This window comes from Phyllobates terribilis, unplaced genomic scaffold (assembly GCF_046119375.1).
Source record: "Phyllobates terribilis strain yellow unplaced genomic scaffold, ASM4611937v1 Scaffold_7__3_contigs__length_470593459, whole genome shotgun sequence".
In the NCBI taxonomy this organism is placed as follows: Eukaryota; Metazoa; Chordata; class Amphibia; order Anura; family Dendrobatidae; genus Phyllobates; species Phyllobates terribilis.
In genome coordinates this window covers 427,844,114-427,868,667 of record NW_027362767.1, presented here as the reverse complement: position 1 = coordinate 427,868,667, position 24,554 = coordinate 427,844,114, and the positions used below count along the sequence as shown (strand labels likewise).

Sequence of the window (24,554 nt, the reverse complement as noted above, 5' to 3'; positions counted from 1 at the left end):
ATAACATCTCTATATAGAGTAGATAACATAGGATCCACCATTCACAATAGGTGATGTCACAGCTCACCTCCTCCTTCTCCTGTACAATGACTGATAACACCTCTATATACAGTAGATAACACAAGATCCACCATTCACAATAGGTGATGTTACAGCTCACCTCCTCCTCCTGTACAATGACTGATAACACCTCTATACACAGTAGATAACACAGGATCCACCATTCACAATAGGTGATGTTACAGCTCACCTCCTCCTCCTCCCATTACAATGACCATTTCAACAGTCTTTTGATGCTTCAATATTGAAGATAGGGAGTGAGTCAATCTTTTGCTACTAATTTGCACTTGAATTTCCTGAAAGAGAAGGAACTATAGGGCCGATTCATCAGTATTGGCATAGCACACAATCGCGTTGCGCCAGTCTTGCTGAAATAGAAGCTGCCAAATTAATAAATTCAGCACCTCTAGTAAATGGTGTGCGCCTCTGTGCCCTGCGCCAGACAGAAATGCTACTCCAGTTGGGGCCCCGGCTCTACCCATTTCGGCGGGGCAAACTCATACTGTCGATAAAAATGGCAAAAGTCGCAACATTTTTGTACAAATAATTGATCAAAAAAATGGGACTTTTCAAAGCTTTTACAACAGGTTTCTGGCGTAAAAACTTTGATGAATTGGCTCCTATGAGACTACAATATAACTATGTTTGGTGTAAAAAATGCAAGATTTAATGTTTTTTTTTAACTACTGATTGTGATATAAAAACAATTATAAAAAAAAAGTGTTACAGGCATGTAAAATAAGGAAATAAGATGGTACTTGTCCTCCCAGGGTCCAGGTCCGACTCTCCACCACTGGGCCGGTCTCTATGTTTTATCGGCAAAGATGACATTTATATTATTGTGCCATATAGTTAGGAGAAACCTACAGGAATGAAGCAGATAATGGGAGAAAAGGGAGGTGGTTCTAATGAAAATAACAAGGTAGTTTATATTAATTATTCACAATGTGATGAACACTTTAACCCCTTCAGGACTGGCAATTTTTGATTTTTCTCATTAGTTTTTTTCCTCCCCTTCTTACGAAAACCTTACCTTTTTTTATTTTTCTGTCCACAGTCGTATGAGTCTTGTTTTTTTTTGCAGGACAAATTGTACTTTTGAATGGCACGATTAATTTTACAATATAATTCCAAGTGTTGTGAAATTATTCAAGACATGGAACTCCAACATTGTTTTTTTGGGATTTGTTTCTATGGCGCTCATTATGCAGTAAAAATAATCTCATTCTACAGATCAGTCCAGTTAAGGCAATACCAAAATGCATACATATATTTTTTCATTTAAATGGTGAAAAAAATGTCATTTCATCTCCATCAATGGAGATTGGTGAGGGCTTGTATTTTTACATGGTGAACTGATGTTTTAATTGAAACAATTATGGGGTAGTTATGATGTTTTAATCTCTTTTTATTGTATTTTTTTAGAGTGTTGTGGTGACCGGAAATCACAATTCTGTCATTTTTATTATGACGGCAATTACTGATTGGGTTAATTCATTTTATATTTTGATAGATTGCACTTTTATGGATGTGGAGATACAACATAGGTTAATTTTTTAAAAATTTCTTTACTTTTAATGGGGGTAAAAGGTGGGTGATTCAAATGTTCATATATTTTTGTATTTTTTTTAATATATATTTTTTTGTATTATTTATATATATTTATATATATATGGCGTGTAGCCGCCGTCAGCCACATATGAAGGGGGCTCAGCTCCTGCGCCCTTCCACATGTGGTCATTCCAGCGTAGATGTACTGTTACGCCGATATGTGCACAAAGGTTAAAGAAAGGTAACACAAACATTTTTTTTTAGATTTGTTTTAGTTTTTATGCAAATATCCATATATAAAAAGTGTTGAGTTTTATTACAAGGACCACTAGCGCACACACAAAAAAGATTACAATTTCTGTTGTATGCAGCTCACTCTGCAGCTTTGCTGTATAGGCCAAGACAGAGACAGCAGAGCGCTAGGATGTAATGACCGCTCCATTGTGTTGTTGGAGGCTCAATACAGCAGAATTATAACTTTATACACATAGATAACTCTCTACATTGAAGAGTTTGTTTGGTGAAAACAAGTTGTCACCTATCCTCTACATACGTGATGTCATTGATCAGTGGGGGTCTGACTGCTGGGACCTGCGCCGATTGGCAGAACAGTGCACATTAATCTCTGATAGATTGGAGCAGCAGTGTACATGTTGGCCCGCCACACCATTCATTCCCTATGGGGCTGCTGAGCACTGTGTTTAGCTTTTATTGGCAGCCCCACAGAGAATGAATGGAGCGGCGGTCCAGCATTTGACCGGCTGCTTCACCCTGTAACTGGCATAAAAGTTCCCTGTAAGAGATAAAAATTCCCTGTTCTCCTAATTGGTACGGGTCTTATACAACCCCTGGCAAAAATTATGGAATCACCGGGCTCGGAATTGAGTGATTCCATAATTTTTTCCCTCTGCTTGGTCTGAAAAAAATTACCCTTACTGAGTACCACATTTTTTATCATGATTTCTTTTAGTGTTTCTTAAAGCCATAAAGTTGCCATTTGAAATGACTTTAGTTTTGTGCCATATCTGTGATCTGCTTTTTTTCAACAACATTAAACAACTGAATGAACATCCTCCGAGCCCGGTGATTCCATAATTTTTGCCAGGGGTTGTAGTTCGGACCCCACTGATCAATATATAATCACAATTCCTATGGATAGATGATAAATTGTTTTCAGCAGAGAACCCCTTTACGGTCCCCTTGCACCCTCCGGTCTCAGGGTAAAGAAATCATTCTCCATTTTTCCCTGGACTTTATTAGTTTATTGGGATGAAATAGATAGTCAGGGAGATGTGAGGGGGTTTTGGTAAAAATATAAAGGTAATTTATAAAATGTTTGTGACTAATATTAAATATAATTTTAAATGTGATGAGCAATTGTGAAGGGTTAAAGCTGGACCTTATATATTCATGTATTTTAATATTTCAGATTGCTTCACAGAAGATTCGTTCATCAAAATGTAGAAGAAAGCACGCTTGGTGGCATTGTGAAAAAAAAGTTTTTCTATTTTGTTGCTGCATCTAAGAAGCTCTATATCACTATCATATTCCTCAGTGCCAGACATCATCATCATCACTGTCCCCATGGGGGCTCACAATCTAGATTCCTTGACAGTATGTCTTTGGAGTGTGGGAGGAAACTGGATACCCCAGGGGAAACCCAGCAAACACAGAGAGAACATACAAACTCCTTGCAGATGTTGTCCTTGGTCAGATTTGAACCCAGGACCCCAACACTGAAAAGCAACAGTGCTAACCACTGAGCCACCGTACAGTGCTAACCACTGAGCCCCTGTGCTGGTGGATGGCTTTGCAGGAAAGTAGTGTGGTTTAATATGCTCATGCATAATAAAATAAAAAAACAACATTTTGATGCAAATTTCTGGCGCAAAGTAAGTCAACTAATAGGTGGTAAAAAAATTAAACTACACCATTTCAATTTATCTTAACAGTATGGACTAGTCTAAGTTTAAATTGTGTAAAAATTTGATACCTTTAGTAAATCTGTGCAGTGTGTGCTCCATACATGTGATATTTTTCAGTTTGCTGGTGGTATAATTTGTGGTAAGTCAGCGCTAATACTACAACAGAAACCCACTCAGTGTGAACATATCCTTACCGAGTTGGTCTATATCAGAAAATCCCTATCCAAAATTCTTATAAGGCTTTATTCACACATCAGTATTTTCGATCAGCATTTCATCAGTATTTCTATGCCAAAACCGGGAGAGTCTCCAGAACACAGAACAGGTGTCAGTTTTTCAATTATAGTTTTTCTCTGTAAGTTCCACTCCTGGTTCTGGCAAACAAACACTGATAAAATACTGACATGTGAATAAGCCCTAAAGTCGTATGGATACCACCCAAACTCTGCGTCGTCTGATCCTGCAGTCATCCTCTCCTCTACTACTGACTGTGCAACTAACTATACTTTAATACGAGGTAGATGACTAGTGGAAGAAGTTTTGAGACTGTGAGGTTACACTGTGGAGGAAGGTTGTGCCATTGACATTTTTACTTAAGACCTATTGTAAAGTTGCATCATTTTAATATTTTTTTGAACACAGTACAGGAGATGAACCTGTGATACATATATAATAATAAGTGTACACAAAGTTTTGGCCAAAACACACCTGTTAAAATTAAGTGGCTAAACCCCTTTAAAAGTTTGCACACATGCGCATATCCTGTAAGCATTGCACTCATTTTATTTTCTTATATTTTAGAAATGTTTTATATATTTTTTATATATTAAAGAAAGTCTCCGATGGCATATAAAAATAAAATATATATTTCTATTCCTGAATTTCTGCATTCATTTACTTGTTGTCATTCAGTGGAAGCCTTCGTTGTTCTGTTCATGTCAGGATAAATGCAAATTATACAAAAATAAAACAAAGCATATTTATCAAACCTGTCTAAAAGTAAAAACTGACTTTGTTGCCCATGAAAACTTTTATTTCACCAGAGCTGATAAAAACAAAAGCTGCTTTGTGATTGGTTGCTGTGAGCAACACAGACAGTCCTTTAGATAAAGGAGGCCCAATGGTGTTACACCACCAAAGCCAACACTTAATGGGGGAGAGGGGGAGAAATAACAATCCAAAAATAGGATACAGTAGGGCAGAGATCCCCAACCTTTCTGACCTTGAAAGCCAAATTCAGCTACGAAAGAGGGTCGAGAACCACATCCAGCTCCTGCCCCACTCACAATAATGACACCCAGAGCCCCCATTACCGGTATAATGACAGCCAAAACTTTTCCACTGGGTTTCATATCTTACAACCATTCAGACCTGCTCTTCTGTGCACCGTACATACAAAGGTCACCATCTAGAGATATATTCTGATTGCTACACCTGATGCTAATGCACCAAGCTGGCAGACAGCCGCAAGTCACACATCATGGTCCCACGAGCCACATGTGGCTCTCGAGCTACAGGTTGGGGCCCCCTGCAGAAGGGAATAGGGTTGTCCTTGTTATCTTTAGGTTTAGACAAGGTAAAGCGGAAATTAGGTGAATAGGAGAGGTGACCTAAACATTTTAAAAGCAGAAAGAGCATTCCAGAGAACTGGGTCAGTCCAAGAAAAATCTTGTAGACGTAAGAAGGGAGTGGTAAATCATAGAAATGAGAAAATCACGAAAGAGGATGGTTAGGACTCTGAGAATATCTGTTTACATGGGTGGAGATGGAGGTTTGGGAGCATTCTGGGAAGGAGAACTGAGGGTAAAACATGCTCATTTACATTTACATTTGATTCATACAGTAGGTCAGGGGTGGGGAACCTCAATGACCTTTTATCTGGCCCCAGGCAGATTCCCAGGGACCACAGTGCTTGGGCCGGTGGCCGTCAAAATACAGCTGCCGGCCCAAGGACATTAATTTCTTCTTGCTCTGTGAGCATGTGCACATGACTCGCCCCCTGGGCCGTGGGGCACTCGGATCCGGGCAATAGGGAGCGATGGGAGTAGTAGTGGCAACCCGGTTCCGTGGCTCAGGGTGGTCAGGCCAGTGGTAGTCCGTTATATTGATTATGTCCGACTACGCCACCCGTGGATTGCGGTTATTAGGATGCATGCAGACCGCTGGGGCTGATGAGGTGTGCAGCTATGGTCGTGTGACTCCCCACGGGAAGAGTGCGGCCCCAGGGCAGTATAGTGGATGGTGGGAGTGATGGTAGTGCTGGAGGAGCAAGGAGCACACAGACAACAGGTTGCAGTCCAGGGTCTTTACTAAACAGGTAAACTGACCCACAAACAGTCCCAGCTAGGAGGGGACCTGGATGTCTGAGAGCAACGGGGAAATTGGCCCTGGTCAGGGTGAGGGTGTAGGCCTACCGTGCTTTCTGCGCTCCTTCTGACTATCTCCTCCTGATAGGATAACAGCCCACGTTTCCGAGCTTCCGTGCTTTCTCGCCTGTATGGCCTGCGACGTGGGTTCCTTTCTGCTCCCAGCCTTGTACGGTTTTACTGGTCCCTTCAGTTGTGGCAGGGCCTCCAGGCTTCTTAGGCCAAGGAATGTACAGTCCCTTGCGGGCTGGTTCTCTGCTGGGGGATGTGGAATCCTTCCAGCCTCAGACACCAAAGTCTGGTAAAGTTAAGTCTTTTCTCTGCCAAGACAGGCTCACTGCGCCTCTTGTCTCTGGCTTGTGGCTCTCTTCCTGCCACACTTCCTCTTAGGTTACAATGCAACTTTCTGTCCCTGCTCCACTCTGGGACACGTCTCAAAGCTGAGACAGGCAATCCAGTTCTCTCTAACCCTGCCCTCAGTACCAGCTTTTATAGGGGCAGCCAGCTCCCCCTACTGGCCTGAGACAGGAGGCATTGCATGCTACTGTTCCCCTGGCCAGAGAACCTCCCCCTTTCTCTCAGACACAGCTTTAATTACACTTGTGGCATCCAGGTAGGGTGACACATTCCCCCCTAGTGAAATTTAGTACTCCGGGACTAAACAGTAAACAAAGACAATATGCATAACAATAAAACATTAATAGACAGACGACGCACAAATTGAGTTCTTTAGGTCACAGTGTGGTCTGTGACCGGGTGTCCATATCACCAAGACAAAGGGGAGCCTTAACCAGGTGGGGGTCTGTCCTACCCCAAGTCCTTCACAGTCTTAGTTCATTCCTGGGTTAGGCTCAGAATGCAGTCCACACAAGGTCCCGGTTATAAAAAGTCCATAACCTGTGAGTCCTTACGGTAGCTGCAAGAAACTGAAACACACTATTAATAAACATGCAGGTAACTTTAGCAAACATTTCAACATTTGGCAACAAGGTTATTTACAATTTAGTACACTCTATATTCTCCAGCGAGCGGGTATCTGTCCCTTTGTGCTCCTGGTTGACCTCCTTAACCCACTGTCTGGTGGAGGACCAACCTGTCTTTCCCCACTAGCGTTAGGGGTACATCTACCAGCTGAATGTACAGGTAGGGCAGGCAGCTGTCTGCGGGTTCTTTGGCTTACCGCAGGCATGGCAGGCTCACTGTCAGCAGAGGGTTGACTCTCCTGGGCTGCTGGAACAGGCTCTTCTGCCTCTGGAACCGCTTGCTCCTCTTCACCTTCCGGCTCTGGTGTTGGTTGTTGCTGGGCCGGTTGCAGGAAATGCAGGACAGGTACCACTATGGCATCATTTATGCGAGTCCAGGACTGAGGGAACTCTCCGAGAACGGTGCTGATCATTTCTTCCTTGTCCTCTGCGGGTTCAAGGTCACTCTGATCCTCTTCTGCACTGCGGAGTTGCTCGGGGCACCTTTTGAGGTGGTCTCTGGAGACGACACTAGTGGTTTCTCCTCCGTCCTTGGTGATCACGCACACCTTTGGGTTGTCGTGGTCAGACTGCAGTACGGTGTAGGGTTCCCTTTCCCACTGGTCGTCCAACTTATGTAGCCTTCTTTTTCGCTTTAGGACTTGCTCACCAGGTTCTAGGGGACTAGCAGGGGCGTGTTGATTGAAGAGTCTTTCTTGCTTCTCTCTCACCTGGGCCAGGCTCTTCTCCACACTCTCCTGTACCTTCTTGTACTGCAATTGCCTTTCCGTATCCCAGTCCGCATCCGGGGAGGTGTCCTCAGGTATTAGGACTCCCATCTCCAGGTCTACGGGCAGCTTACCTGGTCTAGCTCGCATCAGGTAAGCCGGGGTGCAGTTTGTAGCATTCACCGGGATATTGTTGTACATGTCTACCAGGTCCGGCAACTTTTCTGGCCACAGGCTGCGTTCCTCCAGGGGCAACGTCTTCAGGAGATCAATGACTATATTGTTCATCTTCTCACACATCCCGTTGGTTTGGGGGTGGTAAGGCGTTGTCCGAATCTTCTTACAGCCATAGAGGTTGCAGAACTCCTGGAAGATTTCAGCTTCAAACGCTGGACCCTGGTCTGTCAAGACCTGTTCCGGATACCCGTGTGGACGGCAGAAGTATTGCTGGAAGGCTCGGGCCGCTGTTTGGGCTGTCAAGTCCTTTACTGGGACCACCACTAGAAAACGGGAATAGTGGTCCACGATTGTCAGGGCGTAGATGTATCCGGACCGGCTTGGAGCCAATTTGACGTGGTCCAGAGCTACCAGCTCAAGAGGCTGCGTGGTGACGATGGGCCTCAAGGGTGTCTTCTGGCTGGTGCAGTCCTTCCTCCTCAGGTGACAAGGGCCACAGTCTCTGCACCACTTTTCTACTGCTCCTCTCATGCCGACCCAAAAGAACCTTCCTCTTAGTAGGAACTCCAGTTTCTTCCAACCGAAGTGTCCCGCTCTGTCATGGTAAGCTCCCAGGACCATAGCTGCATCTCGCCTTGGGACCACGACTTGCCAGGTCAGCTCGTGCGTCCGGTGGTTGACAATCCTTCTGCACAACTTGCCTTCGTAGAGGAACAGCTTGCTCTTCTCCTTCCATAGCTGCTTGGCTTCCTCTGGGGCATCTGGATCTAGGCGGGCGTCTTCCCGGGTCAGCAGATCTTTCACCAGGCGGACTGCAGGGTCACTATCTTGGGTCTCGGCCCAGCTTTGGTGAGGTAGGGGATTCATCATCACCGTTGTTAGATCCTCCTCCTTCACGCGGTGAGAGTGTTGAGTGGCTCCATACCGGTGAAACGCGGGGAGTTCTACCTCTTCCAGCTCTTCTGGGTCTTCGTCACCTTCAGGTAAGTGAGGCATTCTTGATAGGGCGTCCGCGTTGGCGTTGGTTTTGCCTGCCCGGTACTTGATCACGAAGTCATAGTTGGAGAGACGGGCCATCCACCGCTGTTCCAGGGCACCCAGTCTTGCATTGTCCAGGTGTGTCAACGGGTTGTTGTCCGTGTACACGGTGAACTTTGCAGAGGCCAGGTAATGCTTGAAGCGTTCCGTCACGGCCCACACCACCGCCAAGAATTCTAGCTTGAAGGAGCTGTAATTCTCCGGGTTCCTCTCGGTGGGCCTCAGCTTCCGGCTGGCGTATGCGATCACCCGTTCTCTGCCCTGTTGGTTTTGGGACAGTACGGCTCCCAGTCCCACATTACTGGCATCTGTGTGGAGAATGAAAGGCTGGCCATAATCAGGGTAGGCCAGGATCTCATCCCCAGTGAGGGCCAACTTTAGCTGGCGGAAGGACTCCTCTTCCGGTTTATCCCACTTGAAGGGTGGCTTTTGACTTCTGGACTTGGACTGTCCGATCAGGAGGTCCTGCATAGGAGCTGCCATCTTAGTGAACCCGGGGATGAACCTTCGGTAGTAGCCTACCAACCCGAGAAACTGTCTCACCTCTTTGATGTTCGAGGGGCTTGGCCAGCTCTTGATTGCCGTGACCTTGTCAGGGTCGGGGGCCACTCCTTCCGCGCTTACCACGTGCCCTAGGTACTGGACCTTTGGTTTCAGCAGGTGACACTTCGATGGTTTTACCTTCAGGCCATAGCCTGCCAGGGCTTCGAACACCTCGGCCAGGTGCTTTAGGTGGTCCTCGTAGGTCTTCGAATAGACGATCACGTCGTCCAGGTAAAGGAGGACCGTCTCGAAGTTTCGGTGCCCTAGACAGCATTCCATCAGCCGCTGGAAGGTCCCTGGTGCGTTGCAGAGCCCGAAAGGCATGCAGTTGAATTCGCTCAGTCCCATCGGGGTGGTGAAGGCGGTCTTCTCCTTGTCAGCCTCTGCCACAGGAACCTGCCAGTACCCGCTAGTAAGGTCCAAAGTAGAAAAGAAGTTAGCAGATCTTAGTGCGGCTAAAGACTCTTCTATTCTAGGCAGCGGATATGCGTCTTTGTGAGTGATACGGTTGATTTGTCTATAGTCCACGCACATTCTCATGGTGCCGTCTTTCTTTTTGACCAGAACCAAAGGGGCTGCCCAGGGGCTACAGCTGTCTCTAATAACCCCAGCTTCTTTCATCTCTCTTAGCATGCCCTTTGCGTTCTGATAATGTGCAGGGGGTACAGGTCTGTGCCTCTCTTTTATTGTTGGGTGGCTCCCTGTGGGGATGTGGTGTTCTATCCCTTTTACTCTGCCGAAGTCTAGCGGGTGCTTACTAAAGACTCTCTCGTACTCCTGTACCACCCGGTAGACTCCTTGTTTTTGGTGCACACATAATGGCGTCCGCTCTGCCAGGGCGGGAAAGACGGATGAAGATGGCGGGAAACGACTCCACAGGTAAGTTACAAAAGTCTTTTTCAGGCACGCAGTACCCGGTGGTTGCGGGCACGAAATCCTGCCGACTACGCCAAAGCTGACTCGCCCCCTGGGCCGTGGGGCACTCGGATCCGGGCAATAGGGAGCGATGGGAGTAGTAGTGGCAACCCGGTTCCGTGGCTCAGGGTGGTCAGGCCAGTGGTAGTCCGTTATATTGATTATGTCCGACTACGCCACCCGTGGATTGCGGTTATTAGGATGCATGCAGACCGCTGGGGCTGATGAGGTGTGCAGCTATGGTCGTGTGACTCCCCACGGGAAGAGTGCGGCCCCAGGGCAGTATAGTGGATGGTGGGAGTGATGGTAGTGCTGGAGGAGCAAGGAGCACACAGACAACAGGTTGCAGTCCAGGGTCTTTACTAAACAGGTAAACTGACCCACAAACAGTCCCAGCTAGGAGGGGACCTGGATGTCTGAGAGCAACGGGGAAATTGGCCCTGGTCAGGGTGAGGGTGTAGGCCTACCGTGCTTTCTGCGCTCCTTCTGACTATCTCCTCCTGATAGGATAACAGCCCACGTTTCCGAGCTTCCGTGCTTTCTCGCCTGTATGGCCTGCGACGTGGGTTCCTTTCTGCTCCCAGCCTTGTACGGCTTTACTGGTCCCTTCGGTTGTGGCAGGGCCTCCAGGCTTCTTAGGCCAAGGAATGTACAGTCCCTTGCGGGCTGGTTCTCTGCTGGGGGATGTGGAATCCTTCCAGCCTCAGACACCAAAGTCTGGTAAAGTTAAGTCTTTTCTCTGCCAAGACAGGCTCTCTTCGCCTCTTGTCTCTGGCTTGTGGCTCTCTCCTACTGCCACACTTCCTCTTAGGTTACAATGCAACTTTCTGTCCCTGCTCCACTCTGGGACACGTCTCAAAGCTGAGACAGGCAATCCAGTTCTCTCTAACCCTGCCCTCAGTACCAGCTTTTATAGGGGCAGCCAGCTCCCCCTACTGGCCTGAGACAGGAGGCATTGCATGCTAATGTTCCCCTGGCCAGAGAACCTCCCCCTTGCTCTCAGACACAGCTTTAATTACACTTGTGGCATCCAGGTAGGGTGACACACACACATTATTCACTACTGAACCCTGAGCCGCGTGCAATGAAAGATTACGCCCTGAAACCAGTGCCAGGGTCAGGACGTACTTGTGTACGGAGTTAGCACATAATTTTTATGGCCCTCGAAGGATGGTTTAAATATCCAAATGGCCCTTGGTAGAAAAAAAGATTCCCCACCCCTGCTGTAGCTGGATGAAGTATGTGGAGAGTCAAGGAAAAAAAAAGGAAAAAGGACAACCACTGGAGAATGGTGGAGGGTTATGTGAGTCTAGCATCAATATTAACGAGAAGTGTTTTACTATTGATTTTCACTGGATGTGCATTATTGTATTATTTATTTTTTATTATTACATTGACATGTTGTGTTGGGTGTAATAACCACCTGACTGGCACAAACTAGGCCACAATTTGAAGACAATTTCTTTTGCATCTTTCTGTGCTTGCCCCCATTCCTAAACAGTAATAGAGGTAATAAAACATACAAGCCCCCTCACCCCCGATCACATCACTAATCAACAATCCTAAACAACTCTGACACTTTTCACTACCTCTTTAGTTTTAAAGTGCAGTTCCCGATCACCAACCTCAGTGCTGACGATTTGATTACTTATTTGAAAGAAACAGTAACAATATCCAACAGGAATTTTCACTCAATCCCCTAATAGCATGGCTCCCCTTCCCTCCTGTACTTCAACAAGATTCATTTCCGTCATTGAACTGTTCACGAAAGAAGTAGTTACCTGATTCCTCGCTTTGTCTTCCCCTACTACCTTCACCAGTGACCCAATCCCTCTTGCGTACTCCAGTCTCTCTCCCCACCTGTCACTAACTACCTAACTAAAATAGGTATCTTTACCTAATCTTTCAGAATTTGCTATCTGCTAAATGTCACCCCCCCCCCCGAAATAATTGTTATTCAGCTGTTATTTTTGCATATATTAGGAAGTGAGTTCTGAATTTGTTATCTGCTAAATGTATTATCGCTGCGTCATCATCTGCCGGCCAGTATTTGTTCAGCGTTGACTCTTGTTCGTTCCAATTAAGTTGGTTCAAACTGGGCGTGGCTTTGCATGGCAGTTGGTGGGTCACTTGCTGTTGGCAGCCATTTTATAGACAGAGCTGCTGAGAAACAGAAAACAACTTACTGGGCTAATGAAGTCATCAATTTCTGACCAGGAGCAACCGACGTCAGCGGCTTCAGAGAAAGAGACAGGATTGTTCCATCAAGGATTATTTCTGTATCTGGTTTTCAATAAACCAAGTCTTGAATTGCACCTTGCTACGGACGCTGAGTCTGCGCTGCTCCTGTCTGCTCCCTATTTTGGATACGGAGGTAAAAGAAAACAAATCTCACAGCATCTTACCTATCAGTTACACCTCTAATCGCCTTATGTGGAGACAGAACAGTCAGAAATTGGCTTGAGAGTCCAGTCATTATGTCTGCATTATGCCTGCACACCAGAGCACAGCTACATCTCACACAGGAATCTCCCTAGCAACAGGCAAGTAGTCAGAAGAGGCGCAGCGCGTCTGCATTAATCTACAAATGTCACCAAGGCGTTTTCACATTTAAATTAACCCTTTGCTTACACAATTAAAGAACAAATTATATTGTGTGCAGTTTCACTTCAGATTACACCTTTTAAAGAGACTTTCTGTGTATTTTACCTCAGACTTTAGAACAATTTTTCACATAGCGATGGACACCCGGACTGTAAACCCCCGCAATTTACTCAAAATATTTAGGGAATCTTATTGGAGTAACCCATAGGAGCTGTGATGTAATTTTCGCACCCAAAAAAAATCAAAATGGCCGAAAAACGTCCTGCACAATCACCCGGCACTGAAATACAGCAAGTGCAACCTAATTCTGAACATTATGAAGAGCAGGAAGCAGAGCCCACACTTGCAGCAGACAAAATCGCACGACCAATGCACTCTCTCAAGTCGACGATAAAAGTCATTGAAAATTACCAAGCCACAAAACATAAGCTCTGCGATAACCTGGATGGTCTATGGCAGAGGTCCCCAACCTTTTTTGCACCAGGGACCGGCTTTAAGCAAGACCAGTTTTCCATGGCCCGGTGGGGGTGGGGGCGGGGCTTTGGTCATATGGGGGTGGGGTTATGGAGGGGTGGAGCTGTATGGGGAGGATGCTGGCGGGACCTCGGTGTACAGCGCTGCTAAGTAGCAGCATTGTACATTGAGCGTCAGTGTATACAGCGCTGCTGCTTAGCAGCGCTACACACTGAACACTGGTACCGGGAGCCGCGTCACTGAAGCCAGTCTGCTGCCCCAGCACGCCCCACATAACATGTTCTGCCGGGGGCGTGTCAGTGAGGAGAGCCTGCCGCCCCACCCCGTCAGGAACACACCATGCTGTGCAGGAGGGCCGCGTCACTAAGACCCGCCCCGTGACGTACAACAGGTACCATGCTGTGCTGTGGAGCGCTGCGTCACTAAGACCCGCCCGACGCCCCACCCCGTCCTGCATAATGTTCTCTGCCGGGAGCTGCGAGCTGTCACGGCTATGGCAGAAAACATTATAAATCCACACAGAGCGAGCTCTGACCAGGCGCAGGGCCGCGGAGCTAGCTGTCAGCGGCAGGGCCGTCTCCAGGTTTTTCTGGGCCCCGGGCGAAAGAGTCTCAGTGGGCCCCTTTAACACATACCACGATTCATGATGCAGAGATACGGCGGAGAAATATATATATATATATATATAGTACAATGCAAAGATTTCACTTCATGAGTGATATCTATTGTAAATTCTACAATAGCTCAGAAACCGGTGAATCGCTCCACACAGAATAGTGGCCCCCATATAAGGCTCCATACGGAATACTGGCCCCCATATAACGCTTCATACGGAATACTGGCCCCCATATAAGGCCCCATACGGAATACTTGCCCCCATATAAGGCCCCATACGGAATACTTGCCCCCATATAAGGCCCCATACGGAATACTTGCCCCCATATAAGGCCCCATACGGAATACTTGCCCCCATATAAGGCCCCATACGGAATACTTGCCCCCATATAAGGCCCCATACGGAATACTTGCCCCCATATAAGGCCCCATACGGAATACTGGCCCCCATATAAGACCCCATACGGAATACTGGCCCCCATATAAGGCTCCATACAGAATACTGGCCCCCATATAACGCTCCATACAGGATACTGGCCCCCATATAACGCTCCATACAGGATACCGGTCCCCATATAATGCTGCATGCAGGCTGTTACCCCCCACATAATGCCCCATACAGGCTGTCCCCCCCTTATAATGCTCCATGCAGGCTGTTACCCCCCACATAATGCCCCATACAGGCCCCTCCCTTTTAATGCTCCATGCAGGCTGTTCCCCCCCACATAATGCCCCATACAGGCCCCCCCCTTTTAATGCTCCATGCAGGCTGTTCCCCCCCACATAATGCCCCATACAGGCCCCCCCCTTTTAATGCTCCATGCAGGCTGTTACCCCCCACATAATGCCCCATACAGGCTGCCCCCCCTCTTTATAATGCCCCATGCAGGCTGTCACCCCTCCTCTTTATACTGCCCCATGCAGGCTGTCACCCCTCCTCTTTATACTGCCCCATGCAGGCTGTCACCCCCCCTCTTTATAATGCCCCATGCAGGCTGTCACCCCTCCTCTTTATACTGCCCCATGCAGGCTGTCACCCCTCCTCTTTATACTGCCCCATGCAGGCTGTCACCCCTCCTCTTTATACTGCCCCATGCAGGCTGTCACCCCTCCTCTTTATACTGCCCCATGCAGGCTGTCACCCCTCCTCTTTATACTGCCCCATGCAGGCTGTCACCCCTCCTCTTTATAATGCCCCATGCAGGATGTCCCCCCCTCTCTTTATAATGCCCCGTGCAGGCTGTTCCCCACCTTATAATGCCCCATGCAGGCTGGTCCCCACCTTATAATGCCCCATGCAGGCTGTCACCCCTCCTCATTATAATGCCCCAAGCAGGAATCCCCCCCTCTTTATAATGCCCCATGCAGGCTGTTCCCCACCTTATAATGCCCCATGCAGGCTGTCACCCCTCCTCTTTATAATGCCCCAAGCAGGATGCCCCCCCTCCCCTCTTTATACTGCCCCATGCCTCCGTACATTAAAAAAAAAAATCAAATACTCACCTCCCTTCTCCTCACCTGCTACCTGCTGCCCGCTGCCTGCTGCCCGCCGCTCGCTGCTCGCTGCTCGGCTCCGAACTCCAGCGTTGTCGTTTCTTCCCGCTCAGCGCTCCCTGTGACGGCTCAGGGGAGGGCGCGGTGTAAAGACGTCACCGCGCCCTCTGACCTGAGACGTCACAGGGAGCGCAGAGCAGGAAGACAGCTGATCTGCGGAGGCACGGGGAGAGGTAAGTATCGGGCTGCCGGGGCCCTGAGCAAGCGGCGGAGAAGGGCGGGCGCTGACACCGCTCTCCTCCGCCCATAGCCCAGCGGGGTGCGCGACCGCCAGTGGGCCCCTCTGCCTGCTCAGAGCCCCGGCATTTGCCCGGGTGCTGACGCCGGCCCTGGTCAGCGGCGCCGCGGACCGGCTGAAAAACCCCAACGGCCCGGTCCTGGTCCGCGGACCGGCGGTTGGGGACCTCTGGTCTATGGGAATGAGTCATCTCCCTTATGTCGGGTTTTTAACACTACAAAAGTGAAGCAGGAAATTTACAAGACGCTATTAGACGGTTGAACACAGCTCACGAAAGATAAGAGACTGTCTGAAAGGTATGCTACTGACGCGCCCCCTGGGCCATGTTGTGTAGTGTTGCGCACGCGGGGAATACCCGGAGCCGGATCTGTTGGGGGTAGTAGTCCTCGTGGCGGTGACCCGGTCCGTGCCCAGGGTGTCAAACTAAGTGGCGATGTTTTTAGTGGCAGATGTTTATATTGTTCGACTACGCCACCCGTTGAATGCGGTTATGAAACCGCCGCTGCAGGGCAGACCGCTGAGGCCGGTGGTACGGTTGTGCAGCGTGGATGGTATAACCCCCAACGGGAGGGGTATGGCCTCAGGGCAGCGGACGTGGATGATGGGGATAGCAGGATTGCACGCAGGCACCAGGAACCACTCAGAGACGTTGCGGTGTAGTTCAGGGTCTTTACTGGTGGCAAAGGCAGACCCTCCCGGGAGTACTGGCTAGCGATCGGGGTCTGGTCAGTCCGTGAGCAGATAGGATCTCCCCTGGCCAGGCGGAGTTGTAGGCCTCCCCAACTAATTGTACTCTTCCTGGCTACCTTGCTAGAAGCGGGTAAAAGTAGCCCACGTCCCTGAGTGTACCGTGTGGTGCTCACCCGTATGGCCGGTGACTCGGGGCCTTCTGGTAGCCTCCGCTCCACGACGGCGGTGCTGGTCCCTTGCGTGTGACCGTGCCTTCGGGTTTCTTGGCCAGAGGACCTGAAATCCCCTGCCGGTCGGTTTCTGCTGCTGGGTATGGAACAGTCCCCACAGCCTCGGACTCCGTGTCCGGTGAGATCTCCTCAGTCAGGACGAACTCTACAGCTTCCAGTCTCTGACTCCTTTTATCACTGCTCCCACAGAGCTCCTGATCTTGCTTTTCCTGCAACTGCTCCACTCCAGACCAGACTGTGTCTCTGTCTGGGACTCCTCTTCTTCTCCTTCTCCTTCTTTTCTAACCCCACCTCAGCCCCAGTTTATAAAGGGGAAGTTCTTCCCCTCCCAGGACTGGGCAGGAGGTGTGGCATGCTTAGGGTTCCTGACCAGGAGACCTCCCACCTGCTCTCAGACGTAATATTGCTATTACTGTGGAAACCAGACCCCTGGGGTGCCACACTACCTTTCCAAAAAACTCTAATATCAGTGAAGCCTTGCCTGAGCTAAGCAAAGCAGAATTAATAGAGAAAGAGACTCCATGGTGCAGAGTGTTAAGGATAAAGCAGAACTCCGTATTACACATTTGCAAGAAACCAGATCAAATAGATCAAATTCATCTAAACATTCTGCTGTCATACAGGTCGTCTTGCTCAAGTTCAGTCTTGAGTGATAGAATACTAGAAGCCAGCATAAACGCAGAGGAATCCAAAATAAGATGTTTCTTCACAAAAAAGGAAGCAGAAGCTGAAGCCAAGAAAGCAGAGGCAGACGCAGAAGCTAATAGAGCAGAAGCTGAAGCCAATAAAGTAGACACAGAAGCTGAAGCCAAGAAAGCAGAGGCAGACGCAGAGGCTCAGGCAAAAAGAGAGAGAGCAGTAGCAGAGGCTCGGATAAAGATTATTCAGCCAGAGATGGAAGAAGAAATCGCACTAGCCTGGGTAAAAGTAGTTGAATAAGCATTAAGTCACAGTCTTAATCCAGTTTGCCTACCAACATGGCAGAAGAACAGTATCCAGTTGATCATACCAGTGACTATGTGCTGAAACAATCATCTACAGCACCCCCAATTTTTAGCACTGTTCATATATATATATTATTCCTATCAGGATTTGAACTCTAACACTGTAGTTTCAGAGGCTGATGCCTTACCATTAAGCTATCCAGTCAAGTGATACTACCTGATAGCTTTTCTTGTCTTATGACATCAACCATGAAAACACTCAGGGTGACTAAAAGTCATTGTGATTCTGATTCTGATGTTTGAAGAAAGTCACACATCAGACTCACACATCAAAATCAAACATCATTTGAATTTGGCTTGCTTGCAGTCTGTGCATAAGTCCCAATGAGTTTTAGACAAGTTTGCACTGAAAATCATATATCCAAATAGAAATCCTAGGTTTTAACAACTGAGTTTATAGCTTAGTGGTTAGTGCACTGGCTTTGGGACACAGAATTTTGGGTTCAAGTCCCATCAGCGAACATTTACTTTTTTATTATTATTATTATAGTTGTAAAAGTCACTCGTCAAAGTCACTCGTCAGAATCACTTAATAAAATCACTTATCAAAATCAGTTCTCAGACAGGGTATTTAGCCTCAAACTGACATCATTCTGATGTTTGATTTTGATATCTGCTCATGTCCTAAAATGGACACTGTACTCCTAGTCTGGTGTCTAGTGTCTCCCTGTCTCAACTACCATCCCTATATTGTCTCTTCACCAATTGCCGCACGCGTGCCTCGCCCTGACTTTCCCTTGCATATGACTAAGGCTAGGGAAGGGAGGAGATGAGCACTAGTTGATCTTCACTAAACTCTATAGACAACACGGGTAGACAAACAGGGGGAATTGCTTATCTTTAGACGACTCCAGACAAATCCGCACATGGCCTTAAGCTCCAGAGTGGCCGAAGTACTGCTCTTGCTAAAGTCTCACAAGTAGTAATGAATATCACTGGCACCTCCCTCTCAGACACACCAGGTATTTACACACCCAGGTCAGGGAGTTAATTAGCCAGAGGGAGGTAGCCTCTGAGTCCTAGAGACAGCCAGCCTCTAAGATGTCTGTAATGCCAAATGTAGAGATCTCCTGCAGCCAACTGCAGGGCGACTGTCAGTCACCTCTGACACACCCGTGACATCAATTTACAAGAACTTCAAGATGAGAACACCCCTTCTCAACCTTCTACTAGCCTAGCTCAATCTTTTGCAGTTCGTAACCCTCTTTTTTTATCCTGTGCAGTCAAGGACAGAGGCAATGGACAAATTCCAGGATATGATTCGGCGTGAATTAAAATCTCTGCACCAACAAGTGGGAAATGACAGCCCAATAAGTAATTTGAACAAAAAACAACATAGAGCATTACAGGAACTTCAAAAAATGGAGGATATTGTGATTAAGATGTCCGACAAAGGTGACCTTGTAGTTGTTATAGACGTCAAAATGTATCTCAGCCAAATGTTGGAATTATTATCGGATGTGACTACATATAAAAAAATTCCTTCTAATCCAGCAGCAATTTACAAAACATCTACTCACTCTATCATACAAGAAGGTTTTGCGCTTGGCATTATGACTGAAAAACAAAGAGAATTTCTAATCATTGACCATCCTATGTTGCCATGCTTATATGGATTACCTAAGACCCACAAAGGTATTAACCATCCACCTATGAGGCCAATTATTTCCAGCATTAATTCTGTCACGGAACATCTTGGAAATTGGCTGGACACTCTACTACAACCCTTGGTACAAAGGTCCGCCGGTTTAATCAAAGATTCACGAGATGTATTAAATCAATTATCTCATATTACATGGAGAGAGGATTTTGTCTGGCTAAGCTGCGATGTGGTATCATTATATACCAGCATTCCTTATGAAGTGGCTTTACGAGCCCTTAATTTCCATCTTGTGAAGTGCAACAATTTTACTTCTGAGTTGATTGAATATATGTTATCCATCACACAATATCTGATGACTAACAATTGTTTTGTATATGAACAGGAATTTTATGTTGAATGCAGAGGAGTATCAATGGGAGCCAGGTATTCTCCATCTCTTGCTAATATGGCAATGTCCCATTGGGAACATGATATGCTCTATACCTCTGCTATTCCATGGTTCCGAGATATTTTCTGGTATGGCAGATACATCGACGATCTGATCTTTTTCTGGAGGGACGATGTATCTGCCATACCAGAATTTGTGAGCTATTTAAAAAGCAATGCATTCAATCTGTCTTTCACCCATTTTTTTCATTGCACCTGTATATCATTTCTGGACCTCAAACTTGAAATCCTTGAAGGTTCCATTGTCACCTCTACATTCTCTAAGCCTATGTCAGGCAATACTATTCTGCATGCTGAGAGTGAACATCCCCAGCCTACTATAAAAGCTATACCAGTCGGCGAATTCACCAGAATTAAGCGCAATTGCAGTAGCGCAGACAGATTGAATGATGAGCTGGCAAAATGTAAAACTAGATCGAAAACGAGGGATACCCCACTTGGGCACTTTATAGGGCTGAAAAAATAGTGTAAATTAAAAATAGATCTGATCTGATTAAGATGTCAGGTGAGGACATGAGCGAAAATCCAAATTTAAATAGAAATAAAAAAAGTATACTTCCAAAAAAAACAGTAATTTCCTTACAATATAATGCTTCCACCAAATCAAACATGTCATCTTGAAATATCTCCCCATTTTACATGAGGATATCACATTATCTAAAATTCTAGATCCTGTAGTTTTGGTGGTTGCCAAAAGAGCTCAAACACTAGGAAGCTTATTATCCCCAAGTTTTCCTAATCCTGTCTAAAAATGCCATACCTGGCTCACCTGCAAAGGTTTTTATAGGTGCGGTTTCAATCGGTGCGGCATATGCCACTATGTCAAAGTTACAAAAAAGTTTACCAATGCTGATGAATCCCAGGAATAGGACATACAAAGTTACATTAATTGCAATCACGTAGTTTATATAATAAAATGTACGTCCTGTAATGTATTTCATGTAGGATACACTATAAGAAAAATGAAGAGATGTATAGCGGAACATTTAAGTGATATTTACAATGTTACTAATCATAACATTTCCTGTGCTTCTAGGCATTTTATTGATTTCCATAATAGAGAAACATCCTCCTTTCAGGCGTATTTGATAGAAAAATTGACAGCAAAACCAAGGGGTGGTGATATGAGAAGGAGTTTGCTAGATCGAGAAGCATTTTGGATGTACTATCTGAACACATGCTCTCCAAGTGGTCTCAAACTGCGGCGAGGACTACTATTTCATTATACTTAGTAAATAACACGTAGTATTTGTATGTTTGTTCAGCCTAATGATTTTATGATGTATCTTTCTATTTATATCTTTTCTTTTTTTATTTTTTGGTAATTTTATTTTCATTATTTGTATACATGTATAACATGATACCTTTCATGCAATTCTATTGATGGACACATATACATAGTATGTGGACTCCATTTGAGAGCTAGTCTTGATAAAGAACGCAAGCCCCGCATTCAAAACGCGTTGCTCTAGCTATGGCATATGACTGCAGAATCTATTTTTAATTGCAATTTTCAATAAATAATTTTTTGACCAATATATGAAGCTGGAATCCTTCGTTCTCAATTCTTAGACATTTTACGAGTGGTTCCTCGTCTCCCTGCTTCTAAGCGCCTGAGCCCAGATGAGCTGGTGAACTTTCTTATATCAAGCGCTTTCACTATAACAGAGTAATTTTGGATGAATTTCTGGTAAAAACTAGTAAAGCCCAGAAAACGTTGTAGAGCCTTCAGGTTCTCAGGACATGCCCCCGATGAGTCTCAAAATCAGGTGAGTAAACCAAAATATCGTCTAGATAGACCACCACAAACCTCCACGGCAAATGATGGAAAATGTCATTTATGAAATGCGGGAATACCATTGGTGCATTGGTCAAACCAAAAGGCATAACCAGACTCTCGAAATGCCCTTCCGGGGTATTGAACACTGTTTTCCATTCTCTGATTCTAACTAGGTTGTAGGCGCATCTTAAATCCAACTTGGAGAATACCTGAGCTCCCACAACTTGACTGAACAAATCAGGAATTAGAGGAAGAGGGTATGGATCATGAATGGTAATTTGATTTAATTCCCGGAAATCTAAACAGGGACGCAGACTGCCATCGTTTTTCTTCACAAGAAAGAACCCTGCAGACACGGGCGAAGATGAGGGTCTGATATGTCCCTTCTCCAGACTTTCCGCAATGAAATCCTTCATTGCTTGTCTCTCAGGGCCAGAAAGATTATACAATTTGGACTTCGGTAGTTTAGCTCCGGGGGTCAGGTTAATAGAACAGTCATAAGCATGATGAGGAGGCAAATCCTGACACTCCCACTCAGAAAAAAATATCCTCAAAACCAGACAGAAAAGCAGGTAATATTTCCATAGAGACAGTAGAAAGGGAAATATTTAAACAGTTCACATGGCAGTAATCTCCCCATTCAATAATCTCCCCGGTTTGCCAATCTACCAAAGGATTATGCAGGACATAAGATTGTCAAGGACATAGCAAGGGATTATTTCACAATGAACTGCACCCACCCTCAGTTTCAAATTATGTACAATCTGAGTAAATGCTTTCTGTGCAAGTGGCGCCGAGTCGATGGCGAAAATGGAAATAGGTTTATCTAAAGTACAGCAAGAAAGGCCATGAGTTTTCACAAACTCAGCATCAACCATGCTGACTCCGGCTACACTGTCAACAAACACAGAAATTTTCTCGGTTTTGCTCTCTAGCACCACCTCTGCTGTCAGGATAAAGTGGGAACTGCAGTTTGGCCAAAAATGCACCCCTTGATTATCCAACTCCAGACTAACAAGAGTTAATAGAGTTTCTTTTTGTTTATGAATTGGAGCACAGGGCCATCAAAATGTCCCTTTTTCCCACAAAAAAAAATACGCCTTTTTTCTTGCGATTCTCCAGGGACATGTATGATGCAGAAACACCCCCCAACTACATGAGTTCCTCCACCTCCCCCAGTACTGGTTCACCCACAGACCGCTCCCCTAGCAGAGGTACAAAATCCTGACAAGAAGACCCGGAGAAGGTGGTCTCATCTGGCTATCCCGAAGGCATCTATCAAGACGTATGGCCAAAGACATGTCAGCCTCCAAGGACTGAGGGGTTTCATATACTGCCAAGACATCTTTTAACCTTTCAGTAAGCCCCTCACAAAATTGACTTCTAAGAGGGGAGTCATTCCATTTGGAATCTGTTGCCCATCTACGGAAGCAGGAGGATCGAGAGGCAGTCAGCACCCATACTGCTCAGGAACCAGTACCAGGCTCTCACACAGGAGAACCATGAAGAAATACAGCAAGATAAGACTTTGCCAGCAATGAATAACCTTGTAAGCCCTCAGAATCCTCCTGGATGGAGAAAGAAGAATGTTGTGAAGAAAAAACGGAGAGTGGTGGTCATGGGGGATTCCCTGTTAAGAGGAACAGAGGCCGCTATCTGCAGACCAGACATAACCTCAAGAGAAATGTGCTGTCTTCCAGGAGCAAAAATTAAAGATGTGTCTGACAGGATATCAAGACTTTTCAGACCTACAGATCACTACCCATTCCTGCTAATACATGTGGGGACAAATGACACCGCAAGAAAGGACCTGGAAACCATCTGCAGTGACTTTGAAGACTTAGGCAAGAAAGTGAAAGAATTGGGAGCGCAGGTGGTCTTCTCATCCATCCTCCCAGTGGATGGCCATGGAACAATGAGGTGGAATAAGATTCTACAGGTGAACAACTGGCTACGTCGATGGTGCCGTCAACAAGGATTTGGATTTCTGGATCACGGAATGAATTACCTATACGATGGACTACTTGCTAGAGATGGGGTGCACCTTACGAAGACTGGAAAACATGTATTTGGAAGTCGCCTTGCTACACTCATCAGAAGAGCTTTAAACTAGAACAATGTGGGAAGGGAAGCAAAAGGCCAGAAAAAGCCATACAGCTGACAAATACTATTGAGATCTCTGCTACTGGAAGTGGAAAAGAAGAACAAAGACAAAAAAATCTAAATAATAAAAATATGGGAGGAAGAGAAACCAATCACAAACTAAAATGTTTTTATACAAATGCACAAAGCATGGGCAACAAACAAGGAGAATTGAAACTACTAATGCAGGAAAAGGAATATGATGTCATTGGAATCACTGAAACTTGGTGGGACGATACACATGATTGGAATAAAAGGCTAAAAGGATACAACTTATTTGCAAGAAACAGACTTGATAAACGAGGAGGAGGTGTTGCATTGTATATTAGAAAAGCGTATATCTGCACAGAGATTGAAGCTTCAGAGACTGGGAGTTCTGTGGAAACTGTTTGGGTAAGAATACAAGGAGAGAACAACGGAAAGGACACCATTGTAGGCATTTACTACAGGCCACCTGGGCAAGCTGAAGATATGGATGAACTCTTTATGTATCAAATGACCAAGTTCTCCAAAAAATATGACGTAGTGGTCATGGGAGATTTCAACTATCCAGACATTTGTTGGGAATCTCTCTCAAGTAAAACTAACAGGTCAAGCAAATTCTTATCCTCTCTTGCTGACAACTTTATCTTCCAAAAGGTAGGGGAGAAAACAAGGGGATCTGCTACTTTGGATCTAATTCTTATAAACAGGGAGGAAATGGTTGAGGAGGTAAAGGTGGCTGGGACCCTAGGAGGCAGCGATCATGCTATTATAGAATTTTGGATAACAAGAGGAGGAAGACATGTGAAGACTCAAACTTCAAGGTTAGATTTTAGAAAGGCAGATTTTAAGAGACTCAGAAAGAGAATAGGAGGGATCCAATGGCTGGATGTCCTTAAGGACAAAAATGTCCAGGAAGGATGGGA

The 24,554-nt window shown here is 46.0% G+C and overlaps 2 protein-coding genes across 2 annotated transcripts in view; both read left to right on the top strand.

Annotated features, from left to right (window-relative positions):
- The window catches only part of LOC141155195 (class I histocompatibility antigen, F10 alpha chain-like), a 42,130-nt gene extending 37,730 nt beyond the window's left edge, over window positions 1-4,400 (top strand). Inside the window, exon 7 of the mRNA XM_073641928.1 lies at window positions 3,041-4,400. Coding sequence (XP_073498029.1) covers window positions 3,041-3,075 — 35 coding nt within the window. The 3' untranslated portion in view covers window positions 3,076-4,400. The remainder of the gene's footprint in view (window positions 1-3,040) is intronic.
- The window catches only part of LOC141155198 (HLA class II histocompatibility antigen, DM beta chain-like), a 488,746-nt gene that overhangs the window by 106,721 nt on the left and 357,471 nt on the right, over window positions 1-24,554 (top strand). The window lies entirely within an intron of this gene.